Genomic DNA, 25,771 nt, shown 5'->3' with positions numbered 1-25,771 from the left:
GCTCCTACATACCTGAATTAATTATAAAAAGGAATAATTCCTTGACTTACATTTTTTTTTTGTAAAAAACCAAAAATTGTTTTTTAAAAAAATTATAAAACAGGTTAAGACCTGTTACAGACGGCTGTCATCTGTTATCGACAACCACAGTATTAATAAACGACAAGTTCTGACTAAAGAGGTCTTATATAGCAAAAATCATGTTCAAACCAAATGAAGTAAAAGATTTCTAAAATCAATCTATGAAAATCTTCTTCAAATGAAGTAATAGATCAGATAATAAAACTGTTACTGTGCTTGCTGTCTGTGACAGGTTAATACACTCATTCATTTCCTGGATAATTCAATAACAGGGTAAAAGAAATGGGTTCAGATGTATCTACCTACATGCAGAAAATATCTATCTGTTGAGATTCTCATGGTCTATCTTCTGATATACCAAGTGTTCACTTCGGTTCAGTCGGCGTGGATATAATTTCATCTTACCATGAACTGATCCACAATCAAACATAGATATTAAGATGTCTTTTCCAAACAAACGTGATGATGGTAACTATTATGTAAGTATTTTGTGTCAGTTTTTGTGTTTACGCTTTAAGTTTGGCGATGTTCGATTGTAAATAATCACTGTAATGTATGGACACAGTGAAGTCAAACGATTACGCGAAATAGTATGGAGAGGTGATGTATTCCACCACCGCAGTCATGTGATTGAAAAGTTTCCCAATCTACTGCTGAGAGTCATATATATTTGCAGTAATGCTATAACATTGAAGGTTAAACGGAACTGAATTCACTTGGTGTTTTATGCAGTACAAACATAATACTTACACTTACCTAACAGTGGCTTTCATGTAACAGTATCATTTTCAAGAACTATGCATTCGACACACAAACATATCTTTAACATCTTGAAGAATGAAGACCCGTACTATTTCTAATCTGCATGAGTTTTTGCATATTATTTCGTTTCCATTTTCTACTGAGTCATGATTCGTGATGTTGAAGGAACCGTTTCGAATAACAAACTTCCGATTAGTTTTTTGTTCGTTACCAAATTAAACATATTGCTTTATCACAATAATAAAAACAATCTCTTTAACTTCTACTCTTCGATGTATCTTCATTTATTTTGACGGCATATTTTATGATTGAAATAAATGGTGAGTGTTGTGTATGCGTAGTAGGAAAAATTTTTCGTCATTAGTAAATTGTTAAAATTATATTTTATTCAACACAATGTCATAATCGTGTATCTTATGTTTGAAAGACGTACCGATAAATTGCACTCAAATGGTGGGCAAAATGGGTTTTGTATCAAAAATAGAAATTAGATTAAGAAATATATGAGTTATGTGTAGAAATTTAGACAACCAGTTGAGACCGAAAAACCAAAGCAAATTGTTGTTGAAACACCGTATGAATCCTCATTTTAGGGAGTGTGTCGAGTGTGTGTAAGCTAAACGATTACTTAAGGTGTAATGGCTCTCTGGCACAATGTTAACTGATTTTTATAAATTAATTTCTATTTCGTGAAGATGTTTTCATTTTTTTTCCATTCCACTGCCCTTTTGTTGATCTTGTTGATATGAATGATAAACTTTACAAAATCTTCTAAAATGGAACGCTCTCTTCGAACCCACTCGATCGATTTTGTCCATTTTCGAACACCCACAAATTTTACATTTTTTCCGTAAAAATGTATGCTTCAAAATCGGTGACGATTTACTCAACTCGAAATGTACAGTCGTACACAACATTCTATTGGACGAACAATCTCCAGACATATGAAATAGCTGGCGCCCAACTTTAATTTTCTGAGAAGAAGTTGCAAAAGATGATTTTCCATAAAGTAGAATTGACCAGCTTTATACTGACGAAAGAATAAGAATAAAAATGCAAAAACCATAAAAAAAATTCCCCAGAATGCAAAGTCGAAAAGCAGATTCATTTTTTACAAGATCCGGCTTTTTTGCTAAATATATGTGATAAACACTTCTTCATTACTCTTAATACCAAATGTAGATATAGCGCCACATTTCATTGATATTTTAAATTCTTAACCCGGAATTAATAAATAACCAGTTTTTTTTCTCTCTTCTTTTTTTTTCTCGAAAAACATCCTTAAGATATGGTAATAGTTAGAACGTTTAAATTGGTCGTTTGAGAATACGGATAAACTTCTTCTTCATAATTAATAAACTTTTTTTTTGTTGCTGCACATTATTTCTGTGCGAGATGTCATAATGATCATATGACTTTATTGGATATGATTGACTGAATTTTGACACGAGATTGTTTCATTGACCAGTAATTAGGAGTGTATGCATGGCGTGTGTTGGTTGTGGCAAGGATTTTGTATGTGTTTTGAGGAAATTGTTAATTGAATTATGTAGCTTGCGTCGCCGGTATTGCGTCAATTATTTTATTGCTTTATTATGTGCATTCTTTTCATTTCTTTCCTTCCTGATTTGTTAAAACATAATGTGAAAATTGATATATTACAAATGAAAAATGTGTCAAAGTATAATCAAATCATTGAATATGTTACTTCTGTTCTTAAATATAAATTCATTTCTAGTGTTTGTTATAAAATCTGTTACTTCATTAGTTTCAACATAAGCATTTTGGTATATAAAAGTACGTCTACTATTATTGTGCGACATCAACCTTCATCCTTCACCTCCATTAATAGCCTTCACTTCTTCCTTTCCCTAATGTTCATTTAGGAAATAATTTCTGGAGACGCTGTCTCGGGCCTATGTCTCAAGATTGATTCCCATATTTCAAAATATTTTTAAAAAGACACTAAAATATTACTTAATAAAACATATGGCATACAGTTAAACATTTATGAATGGGGTTCGTTTGATTTCCATAGTAAAATGGTAAAATAGTCAAAATTATTGCTTGCAAAAAAAAAGTAAAAGATAAAATGACAAACGTTCCGCTTCTATAAAATATGCGAAAAAATGTTGATTTGGTGTAAAAATGTAATCGATAGAAAGTTAATCGATATTAAAATTTGATGCGATTTTAATCAATCATAGTAATATAATGCTACAAAAGTGCCAAAAAATTCATTGAATACAAAATGTTATTTATCGCGATCTTTTGCACAATACCGCTCGGCGGTATCTTTCTCTCTCCAAAAAAATGTTACATATACAACTATGGTATATGGTATATGTATATGATATTTTGCACACAAAACAAGCAACAAAAAAAGCTTTGAATCAAAGTTTTATTTTTTGTATCGTGAGCGTGTGATGTTTTATATGTTTGTACATTTACTACATATATGTTACACATTATGTGTGACATAATGCAGTTTATTGTACAAAAATAATGTTTGAATGAATGAAATACAAATATATAAATAAACCAAAGTTGACAGTTTAAGGTAATTAAAAGTTATGAAAGATTTTTCTGTTAAAAAAAAAAGTTGCAAGAAACTTTTTAGTGTGCTGTGCATACGGTTTGCGTACACTGGTACACGCGAAATGAGAATTTATTAAAATACTCTGCGGAATTTGTGTGGAGTTAAGAAATTAATCTTTCAGTTTGATGGGATGAATAATATTGTTTTTCCATTTGTACAGCATGGAATGGAAAGGTTATTTTCAGCATACCAAATTTTAGAAAATCCTCAACTCTTTTTTTATAAAATAATAACTAGAAAGTATGAATGGACTTGAAACAATTGAATCATTGATTTTATGAACATGAAACAAACTTACCTCTCTGCTAATGGTTTTATTTCCGATTGCCTAATATAAAATGCAAGAAAGTTACTGTGAGTACAAAATCACAAACAGTGTAAACAGTATGTCCTATGCCCATTCACATATTACCAACATCGAATTAACGAATCTTGTACTTACGAATCTTTTGCTTTTTTCTTTCAAACTATTTTCATCCCAATCGTTTACTTCATTATTTTCGTCGAAGATTGTCCTAATTTTAAAACTTAATGTATTTACTTACTTCTGTATTTTTGATTTGAATCTGAATCTATTTTATGATTTTTCATTGATCGATAACCATATAGTTCGAGCTACAAGAGCAGAGCTACGGCCTCAGTCGAGTTTGAAGTTGCTGACAAAATTGTATGGGCGTGATAATATATTATTAAAAATATCACAGGAAAAATTGTTCTACAACATATCTCCAAAATCTTTTTAAACGTTAGTCTCGACAGACACATATCTCCGAAAAAAGAAATATTTTTCATTTTAAAACTACTGGCTAAAAAATTTACTCTAGTTGTCACTACTACGTTTTGTGTGTTAGTAAGCAACCTGTGGCCGCTAACCGATGTGAAACAGGTCGTATCGATATGAACCTTTCCCCGCATCAAAGCCGTAGAACATTTATTCTGGCTAAAATATTTTTTTTAGGTTCAAAAACGCAAAAAAAACAGTGAAAAAATCGGTACTCGAAAATATTTTTTGACTTTGGGGACATTTTTTCAACCACCCTCGAGGGGTGGATAAACATAAAAAACAAGGTTCGAAGGGATAGAAAACAAACATAAATTTGTTGCAAAACAAGAAAAAACAGAAAAAACCTGAAAAAACCGAAGAAAACAAGAAAAAACCGAAAAAAAAACAAGAAGAAAACCGAAAAAACAACTGTAAGAAACTGAAAAACCAAATTAAAAACAGGAAGAATTAAAAAGAAAACAGAAAAACAAAATTAAAAATACAAAACCCGAAAGAAGTACCATGTTTTTTTGTTTTTTTCTTTGTTTATAAGAAAAAACAGAAAAAAACAAGAAAACATTTGTTAAAAAAAAACAAGGTTCGAACGGAATTTACGTTTATCCACCCCTCGACCACCCTATAATGTATAAATTTCGGAAAAAGTTCTACAATTTAGGAAATTTATTCTCTATCGATGTGGCTAAATATTTTGTTTTATCTGGCCGAAAATACTCGAAAACGAATGTGTTGACACCCTGTATTTTCCCCCTCTTTTCTCGAAAACGACCAGGAATGCAGCCTGGCACCCGAGCTTTTCATAGTCAGGGCTTCGAACTCTACCAGAAACCGTCATGGCATTTTGCGCCGCTCTCGTGAACGCAGAATGTTCTATGGCTTCGACTAAATATATTTGTATCATAGTGATCCTACCACTTCAAGGATTTTTGATGAAATTTTTATTTTTTAATTTCAGTTTGACTTTTATTTTTTGACCTATGCGAATTTTTAAGGTAAAATAAAAAAACTTAAATAACAAATAGATAATTTTGGGATTAATTTCAAACATATACATATAGTATGGGTACAGATGGAATTTCCAATTCAAAAGCTTTTGGCAAAGCTTCCATTCTTTCTTTTACCATAAGAAGTTGTATAATATCCGTTCCTCAAATTATATGTTTTCATCCGCATGATTATAAACAGTAGAGCAGACATAAGCGGTACATAATTAACTAAAGCGGATCGTTCTAAAGTATTTGTTCTAATACAAACAACTCACTAATCGTATCGCATCACAGAGTATGATCAAAAACATTAAAATAAAATAAATAAAACGTTCAATCGTTGACATTGAATCGATAATAAATATATACACACAACTCAACCGCAATGAGCAATAAACTAAAGATTTTTGAAAGGGAATTTCGATGCAAAAAAAAATCTGAAAAAGAAGAAATTAGATCGACTCGAAGTGTATGTGATTGAAATTGAGATAAGAAGCCTTGATGATACAAATTAAAATTACAAATCGAGAAAAGGAGATGATATTAATTCATATAATACACATACCAGTTATTTTTTTTATTATTAATTTTATGTTTTTTTCTTCGAGAAGAAACGATTACCGATCATGCATCTAAGTAATTAACATTCAATTTTGTATATTCTTTTAAATAAAGGCATAATGATATTCTGTTAATTACTTAAGTGGCTTGAAATGTAGGTAAAAGCACAGCGACTGAATTAATACTGTATCGAAACATACGGATCATATGGCACAGTGATGTAACTCATATGGTAATTTTTCATAAAATGTGAATAACCGTACGGGGCAAATTTTTAATCTATTGACTTTGATGTATATGTCCAGACCACTTTAAATCAATTTTACAGAATGGATTGTACAAACAACACCTTCGCTTGGTATACATCTATGCCTCATTATTTATTTAACAAATTCAAATTTGTTATTATAAACAGAAATATTAGAAAAACCTTCGTTCAAGAAAACGGAAACATTCTTCGAACGTCAAACGGAATTTTTTTTATCTTGAAGCTCATTGATAGATCCTGTTCGAAACAATTGCAATTGTTATGATTAAACCTTTTATACCAATTAAAAAAGTGATGTAATAGCAAATGACCCTACGGTAAGATAGCCGGATCATGTTCATGTAGAAATCGAAAATACCTGTTTTGTGGAATTGTGAGTTTTAATTATTCATTAAAAATCAGTTCCGAGTGGAAAAGGTGCAAGTACAGCGTGTGAAACCTCGATCTTTGATATTTTTAGAATTCGTTGGAGTCATCATCGCATCATACAAGTGGGGTTTAAGGGTTCATCTACTATTATATATCAACTACTGCTATCTAGCTAGATAGAACATTGGTAAAAATGTAAAACTAGTAAAGAAAATATCAAAACCCAGAAAAATTAGTTTTACAAACAACAAGTGTCGATGTAAGTGAATTACGGTAACATTTGCTAACCTTCCACTTCTTTCGTTTAAAGTATCACCTATTGGTTGATGTATAATCTGTGAATTTTTAGCACAGCACTCCCCTTATCGCTTAATTTTGGCGTTATTATTGATTGCAGATGAATAGCCATTGTAGTTCTTTATGTTATCGTCCTTTCATTTTTAGCATTTAAGGACGAGGTAGCTGCTGTTGGAGGCCATCTCTTCAAGTCTATTTTATCAGCGCAGCGCTCTAAGTATTGTTTCATTTAAGAATACTAATTTAAGTTCAAAAATGGAAATGTTTAAAATAGAGTTTAAAGTTAAGGGCATATTTTTGTGAATTGGAACTTTAGAGCCTCGGCAATTCTATCAAAATTTTTTCTCCGCCAATAATGGATTTGTTCCACAGTTTTTCCAGCTCTTTCCATCCCCGAAAGTTTCTGTTGTCGTCCCACATAATGATGGTAAATTTTCAGAATCTGTAAAATCGTCTATCAGCGGACGCCTGAGTTTTTGTGGTGAACGAATAAAACTTGCTGGAGACGATAGAGCGTGAAAAACTATGGAACAAATCCGTTATTGGCGGAGAAAAAATTTTGATAGCGGAGATCGCCGTAGAACATGGGTTTGAAAATGCAGACCTCCGCCAATTGCAATAGTTTTGTATGACCAGTTACTGAGATCAAATTTTTAACACTTTGAGGCAATAGAGGAAGGATCAGTCTAATGCCTGAAACTACGATTTTTTCTAGAAACTAGAGTTTTCAGTCTTAAAAATTGTAACGCAACAGAGCGTTATTTGCGTTATTTGCCCTTAACATGTACATCTCAATTTGTGAAATTTCAATTTCATGATTTCAATGAGTTCCGGAAATGTAGCTACTAAACGGAAAATGAATTTAAACAACGCACTTCAAGCATTAGTGGGCCTCTAAATAGGGTACTGAAACTGGACAGTGTATCACAGTGAAGAAATTTTGGCACTGTAGTCAACTGCAGATGACATCTCGTTTCTATGAGGTTAACCCATCCGTCAAATCATATGACACGTCAATAAAAGAAGCAGCAAGTCACATGGCTTCACAGTCAGTGAGATGTAGAGTAAGTAATTAAATACTTTTTTTTTGTATTAAAAACAAAAATTTGCATAACTAAAATGTAAACATTGTGATTAACCATCAAATTTGAAGTATTAATAAAAATGGCAAAAGAAATAAATGAAATGGTTGAACACCACACGCGACTTAATGTTTCCATAAAAAGTGACGTGGAAATATATAAAACGAATCGCCAAACAAAGCAATTCGATGATAAACTTAATTTAAATTATTATCATCAAAAAGGTCATCAACGGTTGAATATCAATTAAATTAGTCATTGATATTTAATGAATGAACTCGATTCGATTAGCAATACAATAATAAGATTGGCACATATTATTCGGACAAATGATAGTTGTTTGATTATTATCTATTATTCTCATTGTTGTACGTTCCATTTTTACATTCTTTGACATGATTTTTGCGTGTAATCGTAGTTTGTGCTACCAATTAACGACTGATCTTCTAGAGCTACGGAGTAAATAACGAGTAAATTAGAACGATTTTTCTCGGAACTGTTTGGAATAGTTCGTTAAATGAGCTATTATGGTATCAAGTTCTGCTCAACCGCAAACGGGCCCGTTCACAAAATTTTAAATTTCCTGAAGTACTCAATGACCATCTCCTAGAAAATATTGTCAAAAGAGTGACGGTTAAGATTACGGTTTTAAGCATTTAATAACAGTACCCCTGGAAGTTTCTAACTGCACTGCCTACACTTTACCGTTTCCCTATACTTCTGACTTTGACCCTCAATTCCGAGACATTTTCCTGTGATAGTGATGGAGTCAAGATAGTTTGTGAACGACCCCACTAGAAGTTTTGTTGAAACGACGTATGTAAATGAAGACGTTTCGATTTTGGCTTACTGTGTAAAGTAAGTGGTTGTCGAAGGTCACATCTGCGTAAAATTTGTTGCAAATTCTTTGTTGAGGTCGAATTCATGTTAATTTAAAATAGATTTTATGTTTCTGCTCCTGGGGTCACACTGTATTTGCTTTTAGCATCAAGTTAATATTTTACACTTGATGATTGTGATTGAATTTCTAATAAATCAAACCATAACACGTTGATTTGTTATTTGATCGATACATAGAAGTGGTCGATTTATAAATGGTGAACCGTGCCACAAAATTTATTGAGTGACTATGCATGCGTCATGAGTAGCATACAAATTAATCGATTCGATCAAATATCAAATATTTATTACGTGTTTACATACACGACAGTTTGATATGAATCATACATTATATCTACTAAGTATAGTGTCAAGAGTCTGCAGAGTGATGCAACTGTTCTTCGCTAATGGTTCAATGTAATGAAAATTTCAAGTTAAATTTTAAAATGTTTTGCACCCATTGGCATAGAGTATAATACAAATAAATAAATGTTTTTCATTGCAGTCGACGAAATATGAATGTGTCGATGTGTATAGTTGATTGGCTTGTAAATAAACATTTAAGCCATATAGAACCCCACACCCAATTTTACACATTCAAATAATATGCAACAAGTCAAAGACTCTTTTTAGCATCAAGCTATCAAGCTATCTGGTTGCTACTTATTTCTTCGTTTGATTTATCACGTGAATAGCAACAAATATTATCAAATCTATGGATCGCATATGTTTTTAAAGACAGGTTCATATGTGTCGTTTTTTTTTGAAAAAAAAAGTAATAACCAACAACACCACATAAATTATGAAGTGAAGATGCCACTAAACAACCTTGACTCAATTTTAGTCGATATGGTTTTAGCCAGTGTTGGATAATTCATTGTTTAACATTGATTTATACAATTATATAACATATGCTTATATGCATATATACCGCTCGATGTTTATTAGGTTTTGGTGCATATGAATTAACTTCGATTTTTTTTTTCGAATTAACTTTTCGGTATTTACATATATTTTCTCATGCTGAGATTACCAAAAAAAGATCACGAGCCGATTGCAAGCATGTAACTAATATTTTTCTATGGCAGTATAAATCAAATAAAATTTATTTTCCATAAATTGAAAAGGAAAATCCAATAAAATGATTTGTCAATTGGATAGAATTGCAGAAACTTTTGTTAACAAATTTGAAACGAAAATGTTTGCCGGTATTTTGTTGGAAACAGCATGATATTGTTTACCAATTTGTATGGTTGTGGTTGTGCAATTTTTTTAAATTTTAATTAAATGATTCGGAAAGTACATCGATAGAATTTCATTGTCATTGTGCAAATATGATTCTATTCATTCACTTCTGAAATTGTTATATATCCTACTAGAACGTGTGGTGTGGTCTATAATAGTTGTATATGTTATTGGCACTAATTGGTATTCAAGGTATTGAAGTACACATCGGACATCGTAAATGATAACTGAAAATATTCACAATTTTGGGCAGTAGGTGCCCTTATGAGGAGCTGATGTTCGCTATCGTTCTCGGTCTATAAGCGACAACTTCTGGATTATATCGGCTTATATTGAAAAATGTAATGTAACAATTAAAATTCAATATCAAAGACTTAATATAAGAAAACAGATGGTGATACACTTGTCGTTTGTAAAGGGTTGAGCAATAAAACCCCATGCTAAACGAAATTATTTGACTATGAGACTTATCAGAGCTTAGAGTATAATTACTCTAAGTATCAAAGCACCTAGCGGTGCTTTGGACTTATTGATTGATCAGTACCAGCTGTATTTTCTCATCATAACATATAAGAACTAATATGTTGACATGAAAATTAAAATTTCAACGATCTTTTTTAATGGAATCCTAGTTAAGATGAAATGTCCTAATTCATCGGCGCATAATCGATTCATTCAACTTCCAATTTACACACCTCCATGCAACATTATTTACATTTTGTTATTAATGAGACACAATTCGTCAATCACTGTTATATCTATTCGTTGTGAATCCATATCTCTAACGATTATTCATGGATTTTATTCATCCATTCATCGCATATTTTTAGCCAACAATGAGAGTTATTTAATAAAAATATTTCATTCATTATTCAATCAAATAAAATAAATAATTTTTATTTTCAAATCGATAAAATTGATATACATAAAGGTTTATTTCCCATATTTTGTTTCGCTCATCAACAGATATGTCTAAATAACCAATCGAAATGATATAATCCATTACGTGCATGATTTTGATCAATATGCGATATGATCGAGTGTCAATAAAAACTTTGTTGTTACAACTTTATGCTGATAACACACAGGTATGCTGGGACATACATTATGTTGCACATAAATAATCGTAGGTTTTAAGTTTTAAATATAAACGATCATTGTTAAACGCGCGGAAGAAAATTTATTTATTGAATGAAACGAAAAATTTAGCAACGACGAATGCAATTTCGTCCGTCTACAAGAATCGTGGCTATTATTTGTTGCTGTGTCCAACATCGCGGAATGTTTTTGTACTGATAAGTTGAAATATGTCATTTGTTAAAGATGCTAACATTTGAGGTAGTAACTTCCGCGATCTTTTTTTTAACATTTTACTATTGACTAATGAATGAACGAATTTTTAACCAGATTTTATATGATTAGCGTTAGAACCCCTCTTATGAGAACGAGCTTATCAACCTTGCTATCAACGATCTTTAACAACGAAGAAACTCGTCAGAATAGAAGTCCGAGTGGACACCCATAATTTTTAGTTTCCTTTAGCATTTGGTAGTTCATAATACTCAGAACTACAGTAAAAAAGTAATTAGTTTTTCAATCGGACCAATATCTGCCGAGCGATGATGAGACTTCAATACCGGATCCAAAAAACACGACAATCATTTGGAGCGTTGAACAACATTTGGAGATCATCACAAATTTCAAGGAACCTGATGATTCGTATCTTCAACACAAACTGTCTTTCAGTGCTGTTGACAAACTCGATAGCATCACAGATTCAAGTTTTTGTGAACAAAGTTTTAAGATGAATCTTGAAGATCTTTTCGTCAAACGAACATTTGTGGCGCATAGCCGGTGTTGAGAACATGATCAGGAGAAGAAAGTGGAATTGGTGGATCGGACACACTCTACGAAGACCCAGTGATGACATAGCGAAATCTGCGCTAGATTGTAATCCACAGGGAAACAGGAAGAGGGGTCGTCGAAAGATTACGTGGAAAAGGACAATCATCGAAGAAGCCAAGGACCAAGAAAATACTTGGAGCGAAGTGAAAGTCTTGGCGCTGAACCGTGTGCTATGGATACAATTTATTAGTGCCCCCCGCCGAGTAGGACAAGATGATGATGATGAGACTTCGGAAAACGGTTTTCATTCGCATGTTTTTCACATTGCGTGTTGAAAGTCTTATTGCTAGGCAGATATTGGTCCGTCTGAAAAACTAATTGCAAGGTCAGTTAATATAAAGGAGTTGAGTAGACTAAATTCTAGCTTAAAGAATATTCTCCAACTATATATAAATGTCATTATAATTCTGTTAAATACTGTTACGTACATCTTGTTAGCAGAGTCCGTATTTAGTGATTTAGGAAAATATCCCAATCCAACAATATAGGTGTTTATTGATCAGTAGACTTTCACAGAATGAACAAAAATTTGCAATAACGAAAATGGTTCGAATAACGACTATACACTGAATTAAATGATTGTCATTGACTATTTTTACAAAATCTTTTACTTCAATTTTGTAACACACGCTTTGTCTTTGTATAATAAAAGACCGAATTAACCAAAGCTTAAAAGAGTATTTCTATTTAAATTATACGCCAAAAACACATCCGCCGCTCTTGGTTTGTTTACTATAATACTTCGTGTGAACCGAATCAGGCAACACATTCTGTCTGTCATTGTAAGTCATAAAATTATATTTGCCTTGACTTGTAGTGGTCTTACATTGCGCAGATTCGAATAATTTAAAACATCGCTCCACCAACGGATTTTTGCAAATACATCGTATAACTAGATAGCAATTATTATTAGAACAACAATGTGAGTAGAACTCTGCATATTGAGCCAATCGAGGACCAGAAAAATGTAATACTTTTACCTGTATTTGTCCTTAGGTCGAATGATTCTGTGAAGATGTTGATTACAGAAACCGATGGTCTTCGCGAAATGCTCAACTATATCGCGGATCGGAATCAAATTGAGCAAAGTGAACGAAAATTGAATGATTTTATAGCCGAAAGCTTTAAGCGACACTTGGCCCTAATCGAATCTTATATCAGCACAACCAACGAGATTCAACAATTTATTATGTTGGCTGGAAACGAGATACGCGTCAACAAGATTCGTCAACTGTTGCAAAAAGCCGACATCCAGTCCAACGATATCGTTCAACAATTCGAATTAATGTTCAAGTACATCGACGCTAAATTAACGCAAAGCAATTGCCTCAGTGTTTCTGCAATGAACGAGTACGAAAATCATCTAGCCAATTTGAAGGTGTCATTGAACCAATGCGAACTTCATCAGAAAAACATGGAATCGGTCAATTTGGTGCGTAAGATTCGCGGTCGTGTCGATAGTTTGATTGAGAAAATAAAAAATGTAGAGCAGAAAGTACCGGAATTGATGTCCCAAGCGCTAGATGGTGTCCTTCATGAAGATTCTAATAACAGTGGTAATAGAGCTGATGACAGTGACGAAATTTCAGCTTTAGATGATTACTAATATATGATTGCAACATCCATTCTGGGGTTTCATGCACTCGAACTGAATTATAATAATTATTTGTGATAATCTTGTCCTATTAAAATAACATTTTGATGAACTTGGTTAAATTTGTTTCACTGGCGGCTGATTGTTTGTACTTCAAAACCTACTCGACTTGTGACTTAGACAGTAACTTCAAGACCTAATTTACTAGAGAATCTTCGAATATAGAAAATACAAAAGAATCGTCATCTTTGCGTGACGAAGCCCTCAATTCATAATGTCAGGTACACTTTTAAGAAAATTGTGCCTTTGGTCATAATCGGTGTTCCAATATAAGATTTTGGACACATGAGTAAAGTTGTGCGAAGTAAAGTTGATTTCTGTTGTGCGAAAAATTAGAAACTCAATTTTCTAGATAATCTACGAGATTACTTTAATTTTGGTGTTCCAGTAGAAATATAAAATTTTCATCGATTACATTGCTACGCTTTTTTGTGACACTAAGACTAATTTAAAGGCTAGAAAAAAATAAATATGTAAAATAAAGCGAGTGCATTTCATTTTTTGGTTGTAACTTATTGATTAAAAAAATTAGTAGGGGAAACAGGTCAGCTACGAGCCCATTTATTTAAGTGACGAGCCTCTGGCTTTATCTCTTTCAAGCACACATTCACTGGCAGATGGGCCCGTAACTAACCCGTTTACCCTACGAAGATCATGATGATTTTTTACCAGCGCAATGGAGTGCCTTTGTTGCTACTGTTGGCACTAAAAGTGAAAAGAAAAAATTTAGTCTCGTTCCGAGATATTTGTACAATTAAGTGCCATGCACACCTTACAACTCCAATTGTCTGTGTCGGTGAAATAGTAATCAATGGCGCCAAACGTTCAGTGAATCTCAGATAATTTCGCTCCAATTCCTTTTGATAATCTTTTTGGTCCGGCAAGATCAAGTTCTTGTTTTTCTTCAAAGCATCATGACATCTGTCGATTAAGACAATATTAGAAACGAAAAACGTTTAATCGAAAAAGACACTCGTGAGCATCCTCGTTATTAACGACAACTTACTTTTTGGAGAAATCCTTAAAACAGAGCCTCAATTTGTTCTGAAGTTTTGTTGGAATTGTAGTACCATCCGATAAACCGGACAAAAATACTAATGCCATTTCCATCGGTCCCTGATTTACCGTTGTTCCGATGCATCCCTGCAATACCATTTGCAATATTTTCGGATCAGACGGTTCTTGATTAGTGGCCGCTGCTAATTCAATCGTCTTTTTCTGAATATCCTCAATGGCCACCTCGATGGGTTCAAGGACAATCTGAAACCACATTTGCTGATCAAGTACAAGAGAACACTGCGCCAAAAATTAACGTTTACCTGATGACGATGAACGACTTGAATTCGTGTCTTTACGTAAGGGAAATGGTTCGCAGTTGTGAGAATAGTTTTGCGTTTGCATTGTTCGTGCAGGTCACCATGTGCCTTGCCAGTTTTTGTAAACGGTGTAGCGAAGATAAATCGTTCTGAGCGGTAAATGTTAAGTGAAAAATCTTGGAATCAGTCCAACCGGGGAGTTACTTACTTATATTAAAATTCCTTTCGAAGTAGGTTTCCCTGTGACGTAGTTCATAAGTCTCAAAGTACGGTTCGACATACGTGATTTGAATGTATGCCTTGTCTGGATCTAGAGTATTGACATCCACAAAATTCGAATCTTTAATTATGTTAACTACATCCGGACCGAAACGATCAGCGTAGAAGTTCTACAAGCGAAGCGATTAAATTAGACTGACACAATAGATGGGTAGCACTAATTAACTCACCTGCAATCTGCTGAAAATTTCCGGCAGCTTAGTCAACGTTGGCTCTTTATAGATAAATTCTTGTTGATCTAAATCACCAAACTTAACACCATAGAAACCAACTCGGAAATATGTTCCGAACACTCGTTTCCCATGCAACTGAGCGATGCGATTGAATGCTTCTTGCAATTTGCCATGAACTTTGGCCAATTTGGGAAAGTCGCGATTCGCCTCACATATTGGCGTCAGCACCTTGTAGACATCATTCATCGCCTCATACATACCGGCAATCTGGAAAGAGTTTGCTGCCTCCTCGAGCAGTGCTTTCAAACCCGTTTCAGTGAAATGATTTCCTAAACAAATTCTGTCATCATCAGGACAGATCACGTCGTCAGAAACGGCCGATTCGAGAATAGCATTTGGTGTAACATGTCTGAAGGAAACTGCACCTACGGGCAAATGTGTCTGTGACTCCAGCATACTTAGATATTCAGCAACCAGCGCAGCGGAGTGTACATAACACCTGAAATTTTAGAATGGATAATTTAACCACTGTCGTTACTGTCTATCACCGATCGCAGAACTCACATTGCAGCTTCAGTGTGATTAGCGCGTTCCATGTGTTTCTTCGCCATATTCTCTAACCAGGTGAGCCTGAGATCTGGATTATTTTGATATCCCTTGGCGATACGATGCATCAGATCTAAAAGCATTTCCGGATCTTCTTGATATTCCTTCATTTTGACGGTGTCCGACAAAATCATATGCAGATTGAACAGCAGATCCTGCACTTGTTCGGGGAAAGTCGTATCCTGCAGATCCTCGTCAGACTCCGCGTAAACTAGAATAGTTTTGAGAGCCCGTCTCAACGATTGTTCACTGAAGGATGAACTTGTGCCGACCAAGGAACTCAACGACATCGTAACTTGCATCTTAACACGAGCAAAATTCTATGCGAAAGAAGAAAAGGAAATTAGAAAAATCAGCTGCAGAAAAACTTGTATAAATGAGAAACACTAACGTTGCCAATTTCGAAATTTTGACGCATCAGAAGATACAGACTTGCAGCGGCCTGCGATCTAACCATCGGCAATTGAGAGCCGCAATGTTTTAGTAGTAGCAAACATAAGTCAGCACAACTGTCAGTCTCTTCATCGAACAACAAATTATGAAATTTGAATATCAGTGAACGTTGAGTGGCAAAAAGATTCTGTAGAGCCAACGTTGACTGATTGCGTGACAGTGCGTGCAACAAAACTTTCAAAACAACGCCTAATAGATTGTGATGAATCTCTGAAGCAGTCGCAACCTGGATAATCAATTCCAATGTATCCAACATAACGAGACACACTTCGGTAGCCAAGGATCCTTCAACAAATGAATTTAGATCTGTCTCGGTATCAGGTTTCGTCAACGTATCGTAGAATGTTGTTCTGTAAGGCATTTGATCTTTGCGCCACCTCAATTTTTCCGTGGAATTGCGATCTTTACGGCGATTCATTAAGTCACTACGAGCCGATCCTGTACCACGGATACATTCTTCCAAGCGTTCCTTCATGTCAGGAGTTTTGCGGAAGCTTTGCGTATTACGTTTGACCGGTTGCCGCTTCTGGCCCTTGTATTCAAAGGATGGAATACAGATGTTTAAGACTTGAAGCATTTGATGCACACGGTGTGGCGTTAGGCCCAACGTCCAGCGATAAAGGACCGATCGTTCGAGATTTTTTAATACCCAAGCAAAGCATGACAGTAAATGGCGCGTATTTTCACTGCTCAGTGGCGATTTGTTCTTTACTGGTTCTGACGAAAAGTACATTCGGCTTCCAGATATGGCGTACGCAACTTCAGGACTTATAGTTGTGGCTGTAACGGCTGAATATTTTTTAATAAGAAAATAAGTGATCGAATCGAGTTCGATAATTCCGAAACTCACTGTGCGGTCCTTGGTAGTCTTCTAAAAGGCCAATGTTTTGTATACGATCATGAGACTCTGGTAAATATTGATGAAGTTGCGGTATTGTATCCATAACAATGCCAAGTATTGGCAAATACAACGCTGCAACCCGTGCTTTGGCATCTTGTTCAACGTAACGCGGATCAAGGTCATGTGAAGTCATCAGATTTTTAATACCTCGAATAGCTTTGCCGTGTAGTGACGGATTACTGCAATTAAGTTGATTCATTCAAAATCAATCTCGAAATAAACGTTAGCAAAATCAACGGCAGACACTCACGGAATCTCGAGCACAGTTGACAGCTCGCCCAAGACTAGTCCAGCAAGGAAGTGCTGCTGACGAAATTCTGCACTTAAATCGGCATAAAGGGCCTTGTCGATACTAGCGATTGTGCTCAAATACGAGTTTTGGCTGTTGTTAGAAGTAACACTAGGTGTCGGACTATTTGGTGCCGATATGGTGGTGTATGGTGTGCCGAAAGCCAAATTCAAAGCAACAAAATGTTCGTGACTGCAGACAACTCGCAAAAAATCCAATTTGTAATGAATCAAATCCGGAATGGACACATTCTTGAATATCATCACTTTGTAGTAGTTTTTGATCAAGCCGAAAACGAATCCCCGATCGACAATGCTCAATAGATCGAATATGAAAAATGCAAGGCTGTTGTTAAGGCTTTGGGCTTGCTTCGGATCGCTGCTATGGAAACCAACCACCTTGGTCGTCACCAAATGTATAATTGTCGACAAATCGTCGGTAAATTGATGCGGAAAGCGTCCCTTACGCGGTGAATTTAAAGAATCCGTAAGATCCAAATGTTCGATCATACTCTTGATTATCAGTTCGAATAGGAACCAAGAATTGGTCATGCTTAATTCAGATGCATTTCCACTTGCTACCACCCAGTGCAATGCGATTTCCTCGTGCAGTAAACGAATTTGACCATCACGACCAGTATAGTTGGTCGACAGTTCATGAGCATCGATGTGTTTGTTGGATGCTCTGTCCAAGCTACGCACGGATGCATCTTCCTTATAGCTCATGTTTGGATTGCTGTTAGACCTGCAGAAAAAACATTTTTGTCACCTTTCTCTATCAAGTATGAATGGCTTTACCTTTCCAACTCATCTCCGCTTCGACTTATTACCAAGCCAGTTTTTCCGCCCAATGGATGAGGTATTTTACTCTGAAACTGTATGTACGTGCAGAGCAGCGATTGTCGACCATTTTGATCCATGTTTACGTCATCTTGAAGACACTGAAACATTCGGATGGGAAAATAAATTTTTCACTTTTTTCAACCACACTTCTGATGTTGTACTCACGCTAAGCTTTTGTGAAACCAAGCACATACTCTCGAATACTGTAGGCCCGATCGACAGCAGTTGTCCTCCGATTTTGTATGCAGTTATTAGCAGTTCAATTAGCTTGTCCAGAATTACAGAGAGATTTTTCACCAACGGTTCCAATTCCGAATTGTGGATGTCCAGCAACGCTTTCTTCATCTCTTTCTCCATATTTGCATCACCAATTCTTGGCGGAATTTTTTTACTTTCCAGATATTCGCACAGATTTATGAAACTAAATAAAGAAAATGAGGTAATTAGTGGCGGCACGTTCAATAAGTTCTTTATACTCTCACCGATCTAAGTTTGGATCCAGAGTGTGAACTGATGTATTTGCCTCGACCGTAACGGTAAATACTTGACGATGGTTGTCCAGCCATTTGGTACCTACAAGGAAAACGGACGTGTTAAATTGTTCCAGAAACTATTTTTACTTTTCGTCACAATTTACCTGGTAGTTGAACATCTGGTGGAATAAACGAATAATTTTCTGGTGGTTGCTCAACCATGACAGGCAGATTGAATTCTCCAACGTTCAGCTTTCCATCTTTTAGAATTGGTAGCCACTAGCACAGAGTAAATGAAATGAACTTGACGACCATTCGAATACCATAAAAGTGAAAAGCATACCGTAAATCCGACTGGTGTCTCAATGGCAGCATTTTGTTCCTGTTTCTTTTGACACGATACATGATACAGCGTGAACAAAATGTGATGATTCTGTTTCAGATCAGCGGGCATAGCAATTTTAACTTCATCATAAAATGCGGGACATTTATTGTGATAATTCACAGCTGTAAAAGCTTCGGTCGAGAATTCAGGACAAGACGATTTTGCGAAAATTGCGTTCAAAGCGTCTGTCTGCCTCTCACCGCCCATCAGTTGAATGCGTACCGCAATGTTTCGTGCACTGCCAGCACGGCTTGAAAAGTTCAACTCCTTCGGACTGACAAACAATAAATTCCGGTAGATGTAGTGCGGATTGAAGATCGGAAGTGATGGAAATTCGAGGATTTCCTTTACAGGTCGAATGTTGCTGTCATCAATGTATGGACTGACTTTAGCCAATTCTGGCGTCAAAGCATTTTTAACATCTTCAGGACATGGTGATATGTCCAATTGAATGGAGCCTGGAATACATTTATATTTTTTGATGACCGCACCAGGACGCTTCAATTCGGGAAGGAATTTGTATAGGTCCTCGTCCTTCATTTTCTCCGATTCCTTTTTGTGGGTTGATTAAAGGAAATAAATATTTACTTATGACTGCATGGCTATACCTTCATTATGTAACTCACCTGCTTGAAGAAACTGGAAACTATGATGGAAATCGGTCGAAATGTTTCGATGCTATTTGCAAAGTCATCCGGTGACCATGATCGACGTTTTTCACTTTTTCGTTCCAAAGAGCCACGGCGCGATAGAGTTAATGTTCCCATATCGGAAGCCTTCTTACGCAATTGGTCAAAACTGCTGGTCGATGATTTTCTATCGAGGCTGTTGGAACTTGACGCTGTTCCCACACTATCCCTGTCCTTGTCAGTTTTCTCAAGGTTATCGCCACTGAACACATTTGTTAAATAAATACCAGTCCAAGCAAATGGCATTCGATATTTTCCCAACCGATCACAAAAGTCGGTCGCATTGCATTTGGCCTTATCTCGGGTTTGCTTTACAAAATAAAATAAAATATTAACATCAGTCAATCAGGCTGTATGAGCACTACAGTGCTTACTTTGTCCTTGTCCTCCTTAAGATATGGTTCCACTGAATCTCCCTGCAAAACTTTTTCGAGACGAATTACCAAAAACAAATCACTGCTTGGATTGCTGATTTCAAATATTGCCGAACGACTTTTCGTGCTCACATCGCTATACGGAACATGAGCAGACAACATCCGTTTCAATTCGTCGGTGTTCATGTCAAAATAAAAATTCTCCGACAGTTTCTTTCGTTCCTTGGCATCATAGATTGCCATCGATGCAAAAATCGGCTCAACTTCAAGCTCCAATTTCAAATTTATACATTTGACCATAATGCGATGACCGACATGCTCGATGGGAATTTCAGCAGGTAGTCTACGCTCAACAGCATCTTCGGGATCATTTTCGATCCCCAAACTGAACAAGCCGTCTTGACGATCCTCTGAACGACGTGCTTCGTTGGTTTGGTCAACCGTTTCCGGTGGTAAACGGTGTAAAAGATCCGATATCAGTGGATCGTTCACCGAACTCCGCAGATCGAAGCTAGCCCAGGAACCGCGAGGAGTTAGTGTATCAGTACAGGATGAGACGGATGATAAACTTGCTATCGACTGTCTGCTTGACGGTGTACAGCTTTCACTCTAAATGACAAAGAAAAAAAAATTAATTTCGTGTGAACACAGCAATTCTTAGAGTCACAGACCTTGTACGTTGAATTGTCTTCGAATGAATAGAACTCACGATCGATTTCGAATTCTTGCTGATATGCACTCGGACTTAAGGCACCCCGATCGAAGCGATCACGGGAATAGCATGAACTCGAAAAGTGTCGATGGGCGAACTCGACTGCCTTCCACGGACGAACATAGCAATCTACACATTCCTGAATGTGCAGAGGTAGCTCATTGCTTCAAGAATTGCATTTTTTATCAGTTTTGAGTAACTTTTGGTGTTGAAAACACTTACATGTCGTCTGCAGGAACGATGTGATCAACAGTTCGAATTTTGCGAGGAATCACTTTCACTTGAACATCAGATGGTGGAAAGTCGAGAATAGACCGCAGCGGATCGCGATTCATCAAAGTGTAGTGCTGAGTGAGGAAATCTTCATAATCAACCGGTTCGACAATTTCACTCAACGAAATCTACAAAGGACGGACAAAGTTATCGACTTTTCTTTCGTGTGTGTTTTTTTTGGTGTTTGAATAAGTACCGATGACGATGCAGCCGAGCTACTCTCACTCTTTGCGGATAAATGATAATTTGCAACATTTTTACGAACATCTGATGCATGTTGCCTGAAAAATACAAACGAATACAACGTTGAAAAATAATGACAAAGTGAAGTGGAAACACAAGAAATTGGGTGCGGCAGAGTCGACCAAACATTACTTCGATATTTTCTGTGCAAAGGCACGTTGTACTCCAGACATTGTTTTCGGATGGACACTCACAACACAACATAAGAAATTGTTTACTTAATATCGACTATTGACTAGATTCAAATTCATACTTAAAAAAACAATCTGTCTTGATGGTAAAGCGTCCATATACAAAGAATATGTCAACAAAAAATGGCAGCTTTTGACAGGCGTGACTTTAGTGACAGATTGCGTTATGCAAATTTTTATTGTGCAATGTTGAGTGCGGTCGTGCAGTGTTTAACGCAATTCGTGTTCTCGTGGTTCCGCTTTAACGCATCTTTGAAAGTGAATCTATTTTCAAATAAATTCCTTTATTACTAACGGTAAGTACGAATGTTCAGATTTTAACTGAAACAAACTCAGAAGTGGGAACCATTACCAATTTTCTGTTTACTTTTCGAATCCACAAAATAAATATAGAATCTTACCAATCGTGAACCAAGAGACCTACTTGCTCTAATTATACATCAATCGAAATCTGTTTGAACATAAATTTTTGATTTGAAAGTGTTTTGGCTTGACATGATGTTGAACAATATTACGTCATTATTTAGTTGAACTGAGTAGAAAAATCACCTCAGCTGATGGGGTGGTAAAAACTTAGTTGTTGAAACATCTGAAATAATTCTGAACACTGAAATAAATTGTTCATAGGTTAGATGGAAAGTCGTTTAGACACCAGATCGTTAAACTCAAAAATTAACAGTTGAAAGGTCAATTATTATGATGTCATCGTCATTTTATCTAATAAGGGGAAAGATCACAACCGATTGGCGTTATGAAGAGAAGCAAGAGTGATGCTTTTTGAAACTATGTTTTTGATAGGTTCTTTGTTCACTTGGTGCATAGGGAGAAAAGGGTTGAAGTACCGAGTGCACGGTATAAAAATATACTTGACCTGTGAGTTCAGATAATTTCAAAGCAGGTTGCGGGAAAAGGCAATAAAAACGCATATGAATCAAATCGGTACAATTAGTGAGTGCGTCACCGCACATTCTTCAAAATAATTAAAAATTCTCAAATAAGTCGACATTTATAGTCCGAACATTTCTAACAACAAACTTGATGTAAGCCTACACGCCAAATTCTCCAGTAGTTCAACAAACTAATCCTTGCCGAGTTAATACTGCAAAATACGAATACGACACACAATTTGTGACTTGGACTTTGCCAAACAAAAACAAATTGACAATATAATAGCATTTCAGTTGATCGCTAACAAAAATCGAATACACACAACATTGTCCTACAAGTTCACCACACTAATTTTAACTGAAAGCCAGACTTCCACTTCCGAGGTCTTTAGGCAATATATACCTTGCGCTTTGCGTATTTGTGGGGAACATGCAAAAGTTCATCACAGTAGGCTGCTGAACCCACTAAAATCTAATTTTAAATCGCTAGAATAATTCCATAAATCTAAATGTGATACTAAGAATCCACGTGTTTCATTAAGTCCTGGGAGCGATCCTGAAGACATGGACATTACAGTACATTACATTACAATGTAATGTAATGTAATGTGCAATGTGTAATGTAATGTGTAATGTAGATGTAGTGTTGGATTTCTTTAGTTATTTAGTGATATTTCTTGAGAGGGCTTGGAAAAGTGAACGAAAGTACGCCGTTCAGCCCAAAAAGATTAGGTCCATGTCTTCAGGATTGCTCCCAGGACTTATTGAAACACGTGGTTTCTTAGTATCACATTTAGATTTATGGAATTATTCTAGCGATTTAAAATTAGATTTTAGTGGGTTCAATAGCCTACTGTGATGAACTTTTGCATGTTCCCCACAAATACGCAAAGCGCAAGGTATATATTGCCTAAAGACCTTGGAAGTGGAAGTCTGGCTTTCAGTTAAAATTAGTGTGGTGTAGGACAATGTTGTGTGTATTCGATTTTTGTTAGCGATCAACTGAAATGCTATTATATTGTCAATTTGTTTTTGTTTGGCAAAGTCCAAGTCACAAATTGTGTGTCGTATTCGTATTTTGCAGTATTAACTCGGCAAGGATTAGTTTGTTGAAAATTGGAAAATTTGGCGTGTAGGCTTACATCAAGTTTATTGTCAGAAATGTTCGGACTAAAAATGTCAACTTATTTGAGAATTTTTAATTATTTTGAAGAATGTGCGGTGCCACACTCACTAATTGTACCGATTTGATTCATATGCGTTTTTATTGCCTTTTCCCGCATCTTCCTGGCTTTATCTTTGCAAATGCAACAACTAATGTAAACTAAATAGCCTCAATACAAACAACAAACACTCTACGGATGAGTCAAAATGACCCAAAATTATATCGGCTAAATTTGAAGTTTTTGGACAAAATGATGTATGAACGACTTGTTCATTATCAAAAATAAGGGGCACCTTCCATACATCACTTTTCGATTGGACCACGGGAACCACCCGGAACCACCTGGAACCACTTGCAAAAATCAAGCAAAATTTCGACTCTGCCGCTATTATCCGTAGAGTGTTTGTTGTTTGTATTGAGGCTATTTAATGTAAACGTATACAAACATTTTACTGAGTTTTAGTTATTTTAACGTTCAGGGTCAGCGCAAATTAATTTAATTTATATCCATGGATCGCGTTACGCATCTCTCGTTTCCAATTTCGTTCTTCTTCTGATAACCTGAATCGTTGTTACACTGTCACATTTGGCCAGCCCAGCTGTGGTTAGGTCTTCCCTTTTTACAGGAAGGGTCTTTCTTGCAACATTGCTTACAACTTGAGTATGGAATTTAGTGAGACAGGCGTTTCTCTCATGTTCGATTTTGTCGACGTTGGTTTCTTTTTTGTGCAACGTGCTGAATTTTTATGTGATCTAATTCTGTGACGCCAAAGGACATGCGGCACATTTTCATCGCCTCATCGCTGCCTCACATACTTTCACTTAAGAGGGCAGACTAGGTGTGAAGTAGGCTATATATTGAAAAATTGGTTTTAAAATTAATGTAGACCATTTTAATGAAAATCTGTTCCAGCAATTAGATGAGCAATATGTTTATCTATCTCTAAAAAATGAAAAACGATTTACAATAAGCAACAGTTGGAAGAAAACCGATTTCCAAAAAAATATTGCATAGCCTAACTTTAAGCGACGTTCATATTTTGGAAATCGGTTTTCTTCCAACTGTTGCTTATTGTAAATCGTTTTTCGTTTTTTAGAGATAGATAAACATATTGCTCATCTAATTGCTGGAACAGATTTTCATTAAATGGTCTACATTAATTTTAAAACCAATTTTTCAATTACAGCCTACTTCACACCTAGTCTGCCCTCTTAAGCTGTTGTTTTTACCCTAACACCTTACGACCTAGACAAAAAATGATTGAAAAGAAGAAAATGTCAGACAATTTATTTTCACAGCCTGGCGCAACATCTCAACAGAGTCTAGCTTGTACCATGGATTATATTTAGGATCATTTTCAGTCAGTGGCCGAAGACGTTTTAACAACTTTATTTTACAATACCTTTTGGGTTACCTTAATAGGGTGTAGCGTTTTGCAGTCTTTAGACCCGTACGAAGTACTGGGGTCTTATAGGTTTACGCATACGTTTGTAACACGTCGAATTGGACTCCCTGAGTAAGGGGAAACCTATTGTGGTTGTCTAGAGATGCCAAACCAGTGAAAAAAAAGTCCGTCTGTCTGTCTGCACGGTAACTTGAGTAAAACGCATCCGATTTTGAAAATTCTTTCCCGTTTGGTAATGTCAAAAGACAGGCTAAGTTCGAAGATGAGTGATTTTGGATCGACCCCTCCCGAGCTGTGGCCCAATAAGTGCTTTACGGTTTTTCGAAGATATCTCCGGACATTTAAACGTTGCACTTGTAAGTGATACGTCAAATAAAAGGTATTTACAATGCCGATCGACAAAAAAAAAGTTTATGGAATTCGGATGACCGACTCGTGAGTTAGACCCCTTGGTGTGAAACAGGCACCGGGCGGCAAGCAGTTTTTGCTTGTAGGTCGGCCACACTTGAACATATTTCGTCTGTTTTAGCTTTATTAGATAGGTATTCCGTACCGTACCAATCAGGAAAAAAAAGTTTATGAAATTATGTTCTCCGGAGCGTGAGCTAGGTCTCTTGGAGTGAGCTCTTATCCGGCTACTCGGCC

At 35.8% G+C, this 25,771-nt stretch overlaps 2 protein-coding genes across 4 annotated transcripts; one reads left to right on the top strand and one right to left on the bottom strand.

Annotated features, from left to right (window-relative positions):
- Positions 1-1,514: 1,514 nt before the first annotated feature.
- On the bottom strand, positions 1,515-21,774 carry LOC119075603 (dedicator of cytokinesis protein 7). Of its 3 annotated transcripts, none has more exons than XR_005087424.1 (23): positions 21,610-21,774; positions 21,431-21,515; positions 21,184-21,362; positions 20,921-21,125; positions 20,250-20,858; positions 19,813-20,184; positions 19,145-19,738; positions 18,966-19,080; positions 18,811-18,901; positions 18,494-18,749; positions 18,284-18,426; positions 17,448-18,230; positions 17,147-17,376; positions 16,235-17,085; positions 15,802-16,163; positions 15,235-15,736; positions 14,994-15,174; positions 14,789-14,934; positions 14,476-14,729; positions 14,241-14,390; positions 14,073-14,174; positions 11,647-11,658; positions 1,515-1,525 (listed from the first exon to the last, which is right to left on the bottom strand). XR_005087424.1 is itself a non-coding variant. In XM_037182072.1 (21 exons), the coding sequence occupies exons 1-21, from the start codon at positions 21,648-21,650 to the stop codon at positions 14,135-14,137; spliced, it is 6,189 nt and encodes a 2,062-aa protein (XP_037037967.1). In that variant the 5' UTR covers positions 21,651-21,774; the 3' UTR covers positions 13,818-14,134. The 3 variants fall into 3 exon arrangements, 1 of the variants encoding a protein (XP_037037967.1); XR_005087423.1 differs by lacking the exon at positions 1,515-1,525 and adding an exon at positions 2,567-2,577; XM_037182072.1 differs by lacking the exons at positions 1,515-1,525; positions 11,647-11,658 and having other exon boundaries at positions 13,818-14,174.
- Positions 12,600-13,521, top strand: LOC119075604. Its single transcript, XM_037182073.1, has 2 exons — positions 12,600-12,737; positions 12,812-13,521. Coding segments are annotated over exons 1-2 (612 nt in total). The 5' UTR covers positions 12,600-12,735; the 3' UTR covers positions 13,422-13,521.
- Positions 21,775-25,771: the final 3,997 nt, after the last annotated feature.

The sequence above is a fragment of the Bradysia coprophila genome, unplaced genomic scaffold, assembly GCF_014529535.1.
Source record: "Bradysia coprophila strain Holo2 unplaced genomic scaffold, BU_Bcop_v1 contig_232, whole genome shotgun sequence".
Taxonomy (NCBI): Eukaryota; Metazoa; Arthropoda; class Insecta; order Diptera; family Sciaridae; genus Bradysia; species Bradysia coprophila.
This window is presented reverse-complemented; position numbering and strand designations above follow the sequence as displayed.

Coding starts and splice junctions, on each gene's coding strand:
- LOC119075603 (XM_037182072.1), bottom strand. CDS start 21,650: ATGTCTGGAGTACAACGTGCCTTTGCACAGAAAATATCGAA. Junction 19,081..19,144: donor AGACACCAGTCGGATTTACG/GTATGCTTTTCA, acceptor ACTCTGTGCTAG/TGGCTACCAATTCTAAAAGA. Junction 15,737..15,801: donor AATCACACTGAAGCTGCAAT/GTGAGTTCTGCG, acceptor CTAAAATTTCAG/GTGTTATGTACACTCCGCTG.